Genomic DNA, 14909 nt, shown 5'->3' on the forward strand with positions numbered 1-14909 from the left:
AAAATGTCATTTACTTATTGCAGAGGATTCTGCAGTGCCCCATGGGAGCAGAAAGTGAAGGGATGGCAGTGCCACCTGCTGCTCATGACTGGAAACAAAACAGCTGGACTGTAGATGTACAGCTGTAGATGTGCATACAAGTCTTTGTGTTTCATGAATAGTATTTATTGCATGTACATGTGTCATTGGACTTTTTGTAGTAGAAAAGCACAGGTGTTAATAAATGGATTCCAGCTATCATTAATGTTGTCATTTACACCTGTGCTTCTCCAACTGTGACATGTCAAAATGTCTACTGTGAAAAAGGCCTACTATTCACAACCTTAAAGGGGCTAAATGTGAGATTTGGAGCATTTCTATTGCCTCTCAACATGGCGACAGCTGAGACGGAGGCTCGCAGCTAACGGAGCTAACTGCGCTAACAGTGAAAACAACAGCAACAGTGCTGACAGAGCTAAGAGAGTTAACCTGAGGGGGAACCGGAGGGTGGGTGCTACGCTTCCGCGATGACCACATGGGTTGGGACGGCATTATCAGCTGTAACCGCTGAATGAGAGCAGTGCAGAGCGTACATACGAACATGCACTAAAAGGCACGCACGGCTGGCCCGGCTATGTCAACAAAGCACAAAGACGCTCGGATTACAACACACACACACACACAGAGGGAAAGCGACATCATTCTCTGCTCAGGTAGACATTACTCCTCTATATCTTTTTATAGCAAATAGTTTTTTGGTGCTATATTAATGCTCTAGATAACGTATAGAAAGCCTTTAACATTCAATCAGTAAAGATCTAGATGCTCACAGATATGTAATAGTGTTTTTAATGTTGATGTTTAATGATAAATCTAAATAACAGAATTTTCTTAAACAGTAACACATATCATATCCTCACAATGCCGTTTCCACTAAAAGTTGATATTGCAGAAACATACTGTACACACCAGCTCTGAACTCAACAACAACTTTCACCCCAAGCACGAGCGGTCTTGTGACTTTATCTACAGCAACGTGTTTTGTGCAAGTGAATTCTCGAGAGGAAAATCCATGAAAGAATGAGAACTTGTCTAGTTTGAGGCCAACAGGAAATAGGCAGAAAATATGCAGAAACACTGAATTGGATATACATTTTCTCCTGAGAAAGTGGATGAAACGTCTCAGCAGTACAGTAACAGTCAGTGGACGCTGACGCCCTCTGAAGCAGCAGATATCCACCAGGAACATAAATATTGTTCAACAATAGCAAGGAACGCTGGATCTGCTGAACTTACACTTCCTACACTTCCTCCTCCATTCAATTAAGGCGCTTTATCTGACAGAGAGAGATTCCTGTTGGAAAGCTGCTAAAGCATTTTCCCACTTTGTTTTTTCCCCCCAGTTAAAAGGTGGCATGGTGCAACAAAGGCTCATGTGGCTCTGGAGAGGGGGGGGCATTTTCTGCTGTACGACTTAAAGAAAGGGAGAGGCTTTTCCAGATTAAAGCGAGGAATTCCTTTGTTCGTTTTAATTCATTTTAATCACACCATACAATCAACAGTCACCTAAAGCTTTACAGGATTGGAAGGGCCCTAGCTGGTATCTACAGTATGTTCATGGGATGCTAGATTTAAATGTCGTGTAATGCCAGGTGCAGTCACTTGTGGCTTGTTCACTGACCCAACATGAACCAGCTCTGCCTGCAGAGAATGTGATTTCCAGCTGGCCCAAAATCTGTCTCAAGATCATTTTAGCTACCTTTTTTTCTATTTTACTCATTACTCTTGTGAGAGCTACAAAAATAATCAGAGGGAAAACAGCAGAAAATAAGGCAATTATGGCCCTTATGAACTGTATTCTCAATTTCGGGGTGTTTGCACTGTTCTGTTTGTAATCTTTTCCAACAGTCTGAACTGCATCATTAGTAAGAAGCATGGATGGTGTAATGTAACCTGGCTAATTTAAGAAAGAATTGTTTAAAATAGCAAGCAGATTTAGAGCTTATCGAAATCAGACAAGCACACACAAGACGCTGAAATTACTCTATAGAGGCCACAACAAAGGGTCCCGTTTCCCCTAAATGCTTTTATTCCACCATCTTTGGCAGACACCTGAACATTTTAATGACTTGTACTGTTTATTCTCCGCCATTATTCAAAATGAGAACCAGGAATTATTATGTCTATTATTGGTTTCCACTGACTTCAAGATAGATGAATCATGATACCATAGAACAAACGGACTTCCAGTCTAGAAAGGTGTTATTAATATTTAGTTAGGCGTGGTGTGTTGCACCCAAACAGAGAAAAGAAAAACCAACACCTGTGTGACAAAAGGCGACCGCAGACAAAACAAGCCCAACATCTGCTGGGTGGTGAACTCAGTTTGCCCGGGTGAGAGGAAGTCACTGGGTTGTTGTGTGGCCTCGCTTCTGCAACACTGACTTCCAGCCAGCGTAACTCCCACATCACATGAACACAAAATCACCTTGTGTGATTTCTGGCTCCTGCTGGGTCTTATCACAATGCTACTGAAGTCTGAAGTCGGAGCCACAGATCTGCTGAAACAGTGTTGGCATTGTGTCTTGAACAGATTCAATAAGAGAAATTACATCAGCGTCTGGACTAGGTTTCCTGTCTTGCCAAAGGTGCCAATCGAGTGGAAACAATAGAACGTAGCTAAACTATTCTCAGATTCATTACTTTTGCAAGAGTGGATTAAGAAACAGCAGTTGGCGGTACCCGGGGCAGGCAATGCTGGAGGTTGACTGTTCATTACATCATGTGCAATAAACTTAAAAAGTTAAACTACAGTATAAGTTTGCACTACAGACAAAACACACGCCTGGGAGATAGTCTGTGAAGTTTAACAGCTTGCAGCTTTACTACATTAACATTATTAGCCCTATTTTGTCAAATTTGAGCTTGGCTTAAAATGCAAACATGTGCTTTTGTTGAGCCCTGTAACAATAACAATTTAAAGGGACAGTTTGGGTGTTTTGAAGTGGGGTTGTAAGAGCTTCTTATCCATAGTCAGCGTATTACCTACAGTAGATGACGATCGGCATGCCCCCAGTTTAGAGAAGCAGACAGGAGTTACTGCACAGAAGCATTGCAATGTACCACTGTGCAGCAAAAATGTATTATAGCCATCTAAAAGAAAGTCACACCTAAATAAATTAATATCAGCATGTATCCATCTATGCTCTCGCCAAAGCCACCAGACTCCATTGAAAAAAACCTTGCTTAGCAAGAGCATAGACAACAACTTCAGAGCCCTGTCGGAAACATCAACTGTATAGCTGTCCCACGACAAGATAAAGCAGTGAAAATATTCTAAATATATAGCGTGCACTTAAACTGATACTGATTTTTTTAGGCGGTCCTTTATTTTAGGTGGCTAAAATACATTTTGCTGCCCGCCCCGTCCACAGCAGTACATTGCTTCTGTGCAGTAACTCCTGTCTGCTTCTCCAAACTGGGGGCACGGCATCTACTGTAGGTAATACACTGACTATGGATAAGTACCTCATACAAACCCACTTCAAAACACCCAAACTATCCCTTTAATGTGCAACCCAAACCAGCAGTGTGGGCAGTTTAAAACTGTTTCCCAGTATCTATCTAACCAGTATACATCTCTGCAACTAGAAACACCACCTTGAACAATCCCTTTTTTTAAGTAACGCCGCAGGAAGAAGGTGTAATTTACTAATCGCCGGATTAGCGGTCGATTCCTGGCTTCTACTGTCAACACGTCAGAGTGTCACTGAACCCCAAATTGCTCTGGATGGTTAGGTCAGTGTCTGTCTTGCATGGTAGCTCGCTACCATTAAGAGCTACCTCATGGAAAAGGTTTTGTGTGTAGACTTCTAGTGTCTATAGATAAAACAAGTCCTGTCCATCTGTTTTCCCATTTCTTGATACTGTGTTCTTCCACACCACAGGCCTCCTGAGGGCTTTTCCATTAACACATCATCATATAATGTCATTCAAGGGAGGGAGAGCTCAGTTATGAAATGGGCATGATGTGTGGAAGTGTTTGATTACAAGTGTTTATTGAGCTTGGTGTGGATAGCCATTGTTTTTAAATGAAACCAACTGTAAGATAGAACTGGTATTTATCAGGTCTCATTTTAACTGGAATTAAGTTTTTCTGGTCAAATCTAGTTAGGTTTTGCTAGACAAATAGATCTCTGTTAATTTCAGAGATCTGTAGGACAGCAGATAGTCAAAAACATCAACAACATGTAAGGATCACAGGCCAGTTCCACAGTGGTAATGTAATCTGTATGTAATTCTATCCTTTGAAAGTTGAGAGACGGTATGTTTAATAAAACATTTGTCCTGGTCAATAGTCTATACAGGGCGTTCTGCCATTTGAGGATACAGGATTCACTATGCTGGGCTGACGATGGTACAATTTGCAAGTCAGCACATATAGGATCACACACAGCACTGAACACATTTTCATTTCATAATGTCCTTTCACAGGAAAACCCTCAACCCAACATCTGCAATAACTCAGATTGTCAATTTCAAAAGGAGGAATGTGTTACGATGCACGTTATTGGAGAATATGTCTCTGATATCAGAAATATACTGACCAAAGAAGAGGTAGCATATCGCTGCACAAACAGGCTTCAGACTGCTGCGGTCAACAGTAATATATATATGAGCGAAGAGCACAATGTTATCACACAAATGCTTGAATACACACAACAGGCCTTAAAGCAGATGGTCAGTGTACATGTACACTCTTGGTACAGCCATTACACAATAGTTATCACCAACACTATGCAGTAAAAGTGTTACTTCAAGTGAGAACAAGTCAGATATTTGAAAGTGTTGAATTCTTATAAAGCAGAAAGTAGTGTGTGAGAGTGTGTGAGGGTATAATCCTCAGTACCAACACCTTTCAAAAGAATGCACCATTTTAGAAATCTACCACATAGACATCCTTTGGTCTGTAGACTTCCATGAATAAAGTCTGGAGAGATAAATGGTAGCGGTGGGAATCACCAGAGGACCCACGAAGCAATATCAGCGTGATACTTAAGTCCGTTACAACCTCTGAAATACAGAAATCCCCCACCTCTAATACAATAGTTAACATTTCTTCCCCAAATAAACAAGATCATGATGTTTGATCTAGACAAACTGCCTTGGATTTTGTGCCATCCCTCCTTGGCTATCATCTCCGTGGTGACTGAGCGGTTTGTCTCGTACGTTAAAGATTGTTAAGCTCCTAACGGCATCATTGATTGACAAGTGGCAGTCCCCAAATTGAGCCTGCAAGAGCCTGTGATAGATGCTCCAGACACCACATGAGGAGTTATGAAGCTGTTAGCATAATAAGCAGGTTAGCAGTTCAGAATATCTCTCTCAACACACTGGGGCTAAAAGCTGTTATAAAGGCTGTTACATCTGGGCTTCACCTGTTAATGAGCCGACTAGAGCGGATTTCCCACCATGGCCTCAACAGTCTCCTATGTGGTTAAACAGTTTTAATGAGTCTGAACTGAAGTCTGTGAGTGTGTGTAACATTTCCATTTAGACGACTCTTTTACATGACAAACCCAGAATAATAGTAAAAGGTAAATGATTTCTGCTAATTCTGAATAAGGATTCAGAGATATGCATTACCCCGTGACTTCATGTTCCCTCAACAGATGGCGTTGGTGACTTCTGGGGTGGTGCCCGGCTGGCCTGGGTTCCAACATGAACTACACATAATTGTCCCCTTCCTCTTTCTTTTTCCATCTGTTCCCCTCCTCCCGGATGTAATCCGCTTCTCTAATCTTGATGCCCAAACACACCAAGAGCCACAAAAAAGCTTGGAAACCTCAACACAAGTAGCCCCCCCCCCCCCCCCCCCCCCACACACACACACACACACACACACACATACGAATGGGATGCCTTGCCAACTGACTCATCTGTGATGCCAGTGACTTTAGCAGCTCAAACATACGCTGCTAACTAATGTACAACCAGCATGCAACCCATTCATATGGGATTCACACTCCTTTGCCAGAGATTTGATTAACCTCTGTGGTTTACAGCTGCCTTAAATACTGCACAACTGGAATGAAACTATAGTAACATCTGCCCCAGCTCTCACACTACTGTACATCGCTTTCACCTCAGTAACACTGCCAACAAGAACATATCAATCTCAAGACATGCAGGTAGAGTAGACAAAGTGACTCCAGACAGCCATTAGCAAATTATTATCCTAATAAAAGACTCCTGACTGGTTCGGAGGACACTGTGCCGTTAGAAACACAGATAAACATCTGGTCAGAGCATCAGACTGTCAAAAACTGAAGGCAGATTGATGAACACATGACCGGTGTGTCTGCCCTCTTCACATGACAGACAGGGAGAGGTAGCCTGCAACTGAGCTCATCTCACTTCTCATCACAATGCAGATGACACGCTGCACTTACCATTCTGCAGATGGCCAAGACACACACACACGACCCAGTAGAGGACAGCGACCGACTGTTAGCTGCTCCAGCAGGTCTGTGCGGACAAACCAGCTCCAGCAGAGCTACACAGTCTTACAGGCAGACATTAATAACGTAATGCTGCACACGGACATGCGCTGCATCCCGGGCTTGACTGGCTGGTGCTCTGCTGCAAAAGGAGCAGCGATAGTGGGAAAGGAGAAAAAAGGGAGAGAATTGCTTGAGTGTGAAGGTCAAACAGAAGGAGAAGCTTGTTGTGGTTCAGACTTACTGACAGACCTCATGAAGAAAACAGGTGGGAGCTGCAGTATCACACACTGCTGTGACTTAACTTACAAAACTAGAATCACCAAACTCTATTGATCTTAATATTTAAGTATCAAACAAAACATCATCATCATTTTTCCCTAGTGTTGTGTTTGGGGTCCTGGAGCCCCTATAACAGCTCAAAAAACATACTTAACATTGTTCCATTGCCTTAAAGGAACAGTGTGTAACATCGCGGGAGGATCTAACTATGTTTTCATTAGTGTAAAATCACCTGAAACTAAGAATTGTTGTTGTTCATATGCTCCATACTTGTGATTGGTGTTGACGGGATTTTTTTTACCACTTTATTTATTAAGTAATTCATCTCAGAAACACAGTACACATTTTATGATTAATTGAAACCCAATGAATATAATAAAGTCTATAGTTACTGCGGTGGGATCACTACATCCAGCTTTTGCAATGAGCTTACTCACTATGGTTTAAGAGCTGCAGAGAGGGCTGTCACCTCAGGTTTGTTTAGGTAACTGCTGCCCTGGCTAGAGAGTTTGGGTACATTCAGTGGGGCATGATAACATTTATTTAGGCTGTGCATAGCCTGCTCCCTCACTTACACATGAACAGAACAGTAGCTAAGGGTGAGGTTGATGGTTTCAGCATCAAAGTTAGCACTTCTGTCCCTTTAAGCTCAAACTTGTCACTGGATTTTTTTAAGTAAAACACAGTGATGAGTGAGCTGGAACCTTTTTTCTTTTGCGGATCGCGTTCATTTTTGTAGCCTCAGTTGTGCTAAAATATTCACTGTCACCATTTTCCACTGAGCTTTACTGTTCAATTATCTATGAACCAAAGAATAAGCAGTACAAGTGCACACAAAGTTGTGAGAAGAGTACTGCTGCAGATTTCCGGAGAGTGCTGCACGACTCTTGAATCCAAAGAGCATGAAATTATGCACAGCACATGGTGTGCATCAGCAGCACTCACACCTCAAGTAAACGAGGTGTCAGAAGAGCGTCAAAAGGAGAATGGCAGACTCAGTGAGACACATGACATCCTGCAGGGTCTCACACAGCGTGATGAACCCAGAACCCAGGGCCAACACTTGGAAATGAATTGTAAATTGCGCTGTGAATATCATGATATTATTATAGAGTTAATCTATGTTGGCTATTTTTCATTTGTGTTGAAGTTAACATGTATACCACTATCTGCTGAATTAAAGTTTAAGTGGTTGCTCTACTGGCAACCGCTAACTGCAACTGCCAACTTTTAATTTGGAAATATTATGTTTCAATATCAACATTTGGATTTGACCACCGGTAAATGTACTGAGTTTTACATTGTGATTTTGTAGATGTGAAAATATTTGAGCATTAAATGTCAGACAGAAGCAAGCCTTATATTATGAGTTACTTGTCACCCAGAGGTAAGTCAATAACTGTCATGGCCACGTTTCTGTGGAAGAAACAATCAAAAGCATTCTTAAAGTGGGTCATTGCACCATCCGAGAGTACCTGTGTATGGTTGAGTAAATCCAGGATTTAGTGTGGTTAAAGGTAGGAAATACCTCACAAAGCATCAGCAAGTGGTGGACATGCACAGTGTACACATTAAGGATACAAAACCAAACCGTTTAATGACGTACAAACTGAACCGTGGGCTTGTTGAACCATCGCACCACTATAAAATGCGAGAAGAAGATAGAAGAGGCAATTATCTGAACATAGGCCTACTTGACCATTAAGTAGCCGGCCTTATTTCATGTTTAAAATCAGTGTTATGGCTTCATATATTATATAAATATAATTTATTACTATCAATCAATCAGTCAATCAATTTATATATTTTGGAGTTCAAACACATTGGACATTTTTCTTCTCCTGTAAGTGCAAAATAAACCGAACCGAAACCGAAATCATGACCCAAAAAACGCAATACAAATCGTAACATGGGCTTGTTGAACCGTTGCACCACTAGTATACATGTAATGCAGAGCAGACTATTAACATTGAGATATTTTTTTTTTATAATGATAGAGAAAAACATTTATTATTCAGATTTATTTTTTTTAATTCAGAGTTAAATCAAGTATTATTTAATTCATCGATAAGTTGTTAGGTCTATAAAATGTCAGAAAATGTCAATCAGTGTTTCCCAAAGCCCAAGATGACGTCTTCAAAAGATACTCAAAGATATTCAGTTTACTGTCATAGAGGAGTAAAGAAACCAGAAAATATTCACATTTAAGAATCTGCAATACTCAAAACGATTAATTGATTATCAAAACCCGATTAATTGATTATCAAAACCGATTAATTGATTATCAAAATAGTTGGCGATAAATTTAATAGTTGACAACTAATCCATTAATGGTTGCAGCTCTAAGGACAACTTTTTCTTTTAATCATTGGATGATTTTATTTAGCAGCCAAAACAAACACACAAACCTGGCAAGGCTGCAGAGTTTGGAGATAAAGTGAATTTTATCCTGGGCGATAAATAATTTCCATTTGGCATAGGGACAATGTTAAATGGCACAGACCTCCAGGAGAGATGTTTTCAACTCATCTGGGACAGTAAGAAGCCTCTTTAAGGGAGCTGCAGTCAGAAACACTCTGTGAGTCAAGCTGAATGAAGTGATGAACTCCACTGTGTTAAACAGCCTTGGGGTCTTCATGGCTGCTGGGAACAGCAGGGACTGAGCCACCATGGCACAACGTAACAGTGATGTGGAGAGAAGGATGTGGGTGAAGGGCAAGTTGGGAAGAATTAACAACAGTGACAGGAAGATAGCGAGAGGGGGAGAGAAAAAGCTTTGAGCAATGTAGAGACTGATGCCCAGATATCCAGAGATCAGAGGCCCAGAATCAAATGATATCTCATAACAATCCACCAGGGTTGTTGTTTTTTTCCTTTGGCTCTGTTCACTCTATCCTTCGCAGGGCCTGACCCCAAAAGGACAAAAATGATCAGCTTGCCTATGATGGAGTTCACATTCCTGCATTTCGTTCAACCTAAATATGGCTGTAAAAAAACATAAAAATAGATGAACTGAACACAGCAAAAGGCTTCCAGCACTTTAGAAACTGTTCCGTTTCTGCATCTGTTGCAGAGGCTCTTCACTGTGACACTCAAAAAGTCATTCCACCAGATGTTCAGAGTATAATCTCTATAAACCAAAAATAGCAGATTTATGTTACACAAAGTGACCGAAGCACACACTCAAGAATGTATGGAACAAATTACTGTCACTGTAAATACACAGGCACACACTAAACTATGCTATGGAAAACAAACACACAGATAATGATGTCAAAGATGGTGAACTATGGTCAAACTGACACTCGCACACTATTTAACCCATCGTACATGTAGATTTTGAGTGAGTTGTAATCTGTGTGGGTCATGATGGACAGACATTAATCTGGTGGGGACTACATTAGGTTCATGCAGGCCATCTGTGACTGAGAAATAAGCGGTCTTGTGTTGATACTTGTTTAAATTAGTGTGTGATAGCTGGGCTATGTGTGGCTCTGAGTTAAGCTGTAAACTCCAGATGTGTGTGACTGTGTGTGTTTATGTTCACGGACGATCGTGTGTCTATTTATCTATTCTGTGTTAGTGGACAGATTGCTGACAAAGCTGCCATCGTCTAGCCAGCAGCTGTGCTGGGCTAATAACAATAATCCAGTCAGCCAGATCTGTGTAATGTAAAGAAAACCACAGCTATTTTAGAATAGACATACATTAAATGCCATCTAACCACTAACGTCACAAGTGGAATTATAAGGCTCTGTAAACGTTTTTATATTAATTATTGAAAGACATTGACATTTGCCAGATATATTTTAAGGTAAATTCACAGCATGTTTACACTGTAGAAAGTTAAATAACTACACATAATGTACCTAAACATTTAATAAAAACTAAAACGTGTTAAATAAAATACTTGTTGCACGTTATGAAAAAATACTAATAAATGGTAGGTTATTATATTTTTCCGTGGTTTTTGGGGGCATTTCCTTCATGAAAAACATTTAAAAAATGCCACCAAGAAAGATCAGCATCAGCTTACAAAAATACACAGAGGACATGACGTGCACTTCCACAATGTGCAGCCCTATAGTTCAGTCCAAATTCTGACTTGTGTGAGTGATATCTGATAGCACTGTTGCAGGGAAAGGATTTTTCTTCATTTCCAGAGGGGTTTAGTGGGAAGTGTTGGTCACGCTGTCAATTTAATTTACTATAAACACACTAACCTAAGCCACTGGTGTTAATCCATAATGTTCACTAATAAGGCTGACAGGGTTATTGGAGTGCACCTGTAGTACACAGAACCAAAATATAGACGTCTGTCGCTTGTTTACATCTACATCATTTTCTTACTACTCAAACAAAAACTCATGTTAAAGCGATTAAAGGTGCTAAATGCGAGATTGGGAGCGTTTCGATTGCCTCCGCATGGCTCTCAACATTGCAACAGCTGAGCTGCCGGCTTGTAGCTAACGGTGCTAGCAGTGCTAACAGTGAAAGCAAAGGAAACACTGCTGACAGAGCTAACATTGTTAACCTGGGGGGGGGGAACCGGAGGGTAGGTGCTACGCTTCCGTGATGACACTGTTGGTCTGGATGGTTTTAACAGCTGTAACTGCCCTATGAGAGCAGTGGAGAGAGGTGGTCATGAGCTAACCGTGTGGGGCACGCTCACATGCACGAACATGCACTAAAAGGCACACACAGCCGGCCCGGCAATGTCAGCAAAGCAATCTTTGCTCGCATTACAACACACACAGAGGGAGAGCGACTTCATTCTCTGCTCAGGTAAACATTACACCTCAATATCTTTACATAAACAATAGTTGTTTGCTGCTATATTAATGTTCTGGATATCGTAGAAAGCAGTGATTCTAAGGACCCCCAGGGTTACGTGGCACACTGCAAAGGGGGTCCGTGAAATAATTTGCTATATATTATAAAATTGTGTTGTATCATTAAAGAGGGCATATCTACAGATGAGGACCATTTGCAACCAAAAAACAAGCATATTGTGTCCATTACTACCACCCACATTAGTTTTGGGCCAATAGAAACTCTGACGTGATTGTGACACGTCATGTCAATATGTCATGAATCAGTTGAGTTCTTTTTTTTGAGAGCAGCGAAGGGAGACCACAATGTGTCATGTGTCTTCAGGTGCTAGCGAACAAAGCTATGAAGCCGGCCAAGCTAAAGTGATATCTGATTACAAAGCACCCGGAATATAAGAGCAAAACAAAGTGGTATTAACATGATTCAAGGTTTCTGTTTATCATTATCAAACAGGTCGGAAGTATTTAGTTTGAAAAGTTTTAGAGTACAAATAGTTCCAATGACATCTAAGAGGACAAATGGTAGTAAGCATTATGCTTAATTGCTGTTTCAATTATGAAGGGGTCCTTGGGAAATTTTCTTCCGTGTAAGGGGTATCTGGTCCCAAAAAACTTGAGAACCCCTGTTATAGAGAACCTTTAAGGAGGACATTGAGGAAGGAGATTGAAGAACAGTTCCAGTGCATAAAAATGTTTCACCTCATGATTATTTTTTACTGTTATTTTTTCTATTTTATTTAATTATTACTGCAGTAACAACTATTCTTCCTGGGTTAAAAATACATAATGTAGTTGACACGCTGTGGACACAATTCCATGGGTAAAGTACTTTCCGCTGTGTGAATCATATAAAAAGCTTAAAGCAGTGAGCTAATGTAGGCAGCAGGACACAACAGTTGGCAGAGCAGGATGAGTGGTGGGTACCCCTACCTCACAGTATTTCTGCATGAGTTGACGTTTACATACATGAATAGAAATGTGAAAAATGCATAATTTTGGGGAGGAACGTTTCCTTCTTGTTCCCGTCCACTAGTTGGGAGCAGGAATCTGATTGCTGACCTTAGTCTGAATTCTCAGGCTAGCTCTATTAATAGCCCAGACACCAGCGAGCGCAAGACTCCTAAGTCAGCAGCCAGAGCTCGCTCGCCGGGCCCTGCTTTAGTCTGGCTCTAGATGGACCAGGCTGTTGATTAGAAAGAAAAACACGGCTCCCGAATCGCCATCTGAACTCATTGAAGTTTGTCATTCTTCAGCGTTTACAAGAAAAATTATAATGCAACAAAAAATATACGATACAGTTCAAACATGGCAAAGATCTTAAATTTAAGTCAATGCTAGATATCAACATCTGTTACTGCACTGAGATAAAACCTGTGTCTCTTTAAGCAGAATGGTTAAACATGACGATGCACAAGCCATCAACATCTCCCTCTAATGCTAATACTGCAGAGAAGGGGGCACCCATTTTGGCACGACTCCCGGGGAAACTGGGCAGCAATGCGAGAGAGATGCTGCTATGCCATAACCAGACTGCTCATTCAGAGTGGGGAAACTTTTGTGTCCACAAACTCTGAAAAACAGAACGAGAATACTGGTGCGCTGCAGCTCCAACACTAACAAGAGCTGGTTGTAAATCAGTCGAAAACTTGCCTAAATCCAGCAAAAAAAGATGAACAACGTTTGACAGGCTTCTGAGACACGCCAAACTTCTGTCATGCTATAAACTGACTCTTGGTGTTTTATGGTGACAGAAATTTACAGCTCAAGCTTCTTTGTGTCACACAGGAACTCCTACTGATGTGTTTGCTTTCTTTAAAGCACCGGGGGACTGGTATAATGAACATTGTCTTGGGATGTTATGCAATGTCAAGATATCTTTTTTCCTGGCCCACTCATGTTGTAATCTTCCCAGTGAAAACAATGTCATAACCAAAGTGGCTGAGTGGAAAAGGCCACAAGTGTCATTTTAGATAAACATGGTGTCAGAGCTACATCTTACTGTCCAACTACAACGTTTCTCCTTGTTGTCTTGGAACCAAAATGACAAGAAAGCTGCACTACTTCCAGTTTGACAATGCCTGAAATACACACTCGTCTACTTTAGTCACAATGTCATGCAACACCTCTGAGAGACATTTTAACTGCTTAAATGAGAAGTTACACTGTGCCAAGGTCATATTTTGAACACCAATTTTCAAAAGTCCTCAGTGTGTGTTTTGTAATTTGATCCAATATATCATCAAAGGTTAAACACTTTCCCCCCTCCTTCAGGGTGCTCCTAAAATATGTCACATTCCTCACAATCATAAATATCACAAACAGGCGGCATGAGAGGGCTGCTGCCTGGTAGTCTACTGTGGCAGTGGTTAACAGGTGGAGTGGAAAGGCAAGGACACTGAGGGCGTTTATGTACTGCCCAGTGGTCTGCTCTGTGGTGGGAGACTATAGGAGCCTTATACATTCAGTACATTCAATAGCATTCAGTATGGGTCCAAAAATCAATAGCAATTGCTGGTAAAACAAATTGTAGCACTGCACTGAAAAAAGTTATCTGGCCACTGGTATTTCTTTCCAGGTATGTTAGTTTACTAGCCTTTTGCAGGTGAGCCAAGAAGCTGCCACTGCATCAGTAAAGCAGGGAACGGACCTCCAGTAGTTAAAATATTATCCACATTAGCTAATAAGAAGCTTAATCCCATCCCAGTTTCCTCCAGCTTCTCTGCCAGCAAGAAGTGAGTTTGGTTTCTGTTCTTTCCCCTGGCATCTTTAGGAGACAGACAGTTCCAGGTCAACTTATCTTCTGGTTGAACAAACTCTTTTGAAGGAATTCTTCTGCACATATACAGAATAAAGACTGAGGTGCGCTATGATGATATCATCTCTATCACATCATGCTGCGTATTAAAATTCAATTTAGCATTGGTTTTTCAAAGTTATCCCCTGCAGGAAGGAACTGGTGATAATGAGACAGATCACGGGAATAACACAACAGGCTTTTTATATGAATCTGCACTCATTTACAGACTAATGAGGTCAGTTAAAGCTGCAGTCGGTAACTTTGAGCAAATATGAATCTTGATTCTACAGCTGCTGTAGAGACTGTAGAGACCCCTCAGATCTTGCAAATGCCATAGGAGCACTAGGAGGAGGCAGAGGAACATGTTTTTTTAACAGATTACCTGTCTCATGCACTACTGTCAGGATATAGTGACAGTTTTATAAAAAATAACTTCTTATCATATTTGCTCAAAGTTACTGACTGCAGCTTTAAAGACTCAGTATGACATTGATTTAGATTTTCTTGCAACAGGGAAAA

At 41.0% G+C, this 14909-nt stretch overlaps 1 protein-coding gene across 3 annotated transcripts in view; it reads right to left on the minus strand.

The window, feature by feature from the left end:
- septin4b (septin 4b) overlaps positions 1-14909 on the minus strand; it is a 54387-nt gene that overhangs the window by 20293 nt on the left and 19185 nt on the right. Inside the window, exon 1 of one of the 3 annotated variants that reach the window (XM_074641970.1) lies at positions 6432-6540. The exons of the other annotated variants lie outside the window; for them this stretch is intronic. Within the exon in view, the coding sequence (XP_074498071.1) occupies positions 6432-6434 (3 nt within the window). The 5' untranslated portion in view covers positions 6435-6540. Of the gene's footprint in view, positions 1-6431; positions 6541-14909 lie in introns of those variants that run through there. 3 annotated transcript variants of the gene reach the window in all.

The sequence above is a fragment of the Sebastes fasciatus genome, chromosome 7 (genome assembly GCF_043250625.1).
Source record: "Sebastes fasciatus isolate fSebFas1 chromosome 7, fSebFas1.pri, whole genome shotgun sequence".
Classification (NCBI taxonomy): domain Eukaryota; kingdom Metazoa; phylum Chordata; class Actinopteri; order Perciformes; family Sebastidae; genus Sebastes; species Sebastes fasciatus.